The sequence below is a fragment of the Corvus brachyrhynchos genome, unplaced genomic scaffold (assembly GCF_000691975.1).
Source record: "Corvus brachyrhynchos isolate BGI_N302 unplaced genomic scaffold, ASM69197v1 scaffold133, whole genome shotgun sequence".
In the NCBI taxonomy this organism is placed as follows: domain Eukaryota; kingdom Metazoa; phylum Chordata; class Aves; order Passeriformes; family Corvidae; genus Corvus; species Corvus brachyrhynchos.
This window is the reverse complement of record NW_008237249.1, coordinates 906,529-907,175: the sequence shown is the minus strand read 5'-3', so window position 1 is coordinate 907,175 and position 647 is coordinate 906,529. Positions and strand designations below refer to the sequence as shown.

The window sequence follows — 647 nt, the reverse complement described above, 5'->3', positions numbered from 1 at the left end:
CCCTGGTGACATTTGGGAAGCAGGATTTACACAGATAAATCCCACTGGAAGTCTCCATTCCCCGCAGAAGGTGGGCTGGGAGGTTGCTCTCCAACCTCCTTCCTTCGGCCATGGCCACCCTGCTGTGGTCACCGCTCACTTTTGCTCCCAGAAAATTCTCCCTGTGCAAGATGAGGAAGGAATTTTCACCTTCCCTGCTAAAGACCTCCCACCATTTCAGGAAAACAATTCTCCAGGGAATGTTCCACACCAGACTGAAAACGAGTTGGTTTGTGCCAATGCCTTCCCTTCCCTCATCAGTTTTCCATAAAATCAACCTGGATCATCAAGATGAGAACCAGGTGAGCAACAGGGGATGGAATGAGATGGGCTTTAAGGTCCCTTCCAAAACCATTCCAGGATTCCAACAGTGGATTGGATTGAAATTCCTCCCTACCCTGAAGCCACTGATCCAAGGTGTTATCTATGGTGCACTTCATCACTGGCAGGAATTCTGAGTTCATGAAGAGCCCTCGGGTTGGATTCCTGCTCATCCTCTCCTGGTGGCTCCGGGAGCTGAAGAATTCCAGCACCAGCTTGATCTGCCACAGCTCAAAGGTCTCGGACATCTCCCGCCTTTCCAGCCTCCTCACGGCCTGACAGCGGGG

The 647-nt window shown here is 51.6% G+C and overlaps 1 protein-coding gene across 1 annotated transcript in view; it reads right to left on the bottom strand.

Annotated features, from left to right (window-relative positions):
• Positions 1 to 647, bottom strand: part of ANAPC1 (anaphase promoting complex subunit 1) — a gene marked incomplete at its 5' end in the record, with an annotated part of 25,174 nt that overhangs the window by 899 nt on the left and 23,628 nt on the right. Inside the window, one exon of the mRNA XM_017730423.1 lies at positions 398 to 635. Within this exon, the coding sequence (XP_017585912.1) occupies positions 398 to 635 (238 nt within the window). The remainder of the gene's footprint in view (positions 1 to 397; positions 636 to 647) is intronic.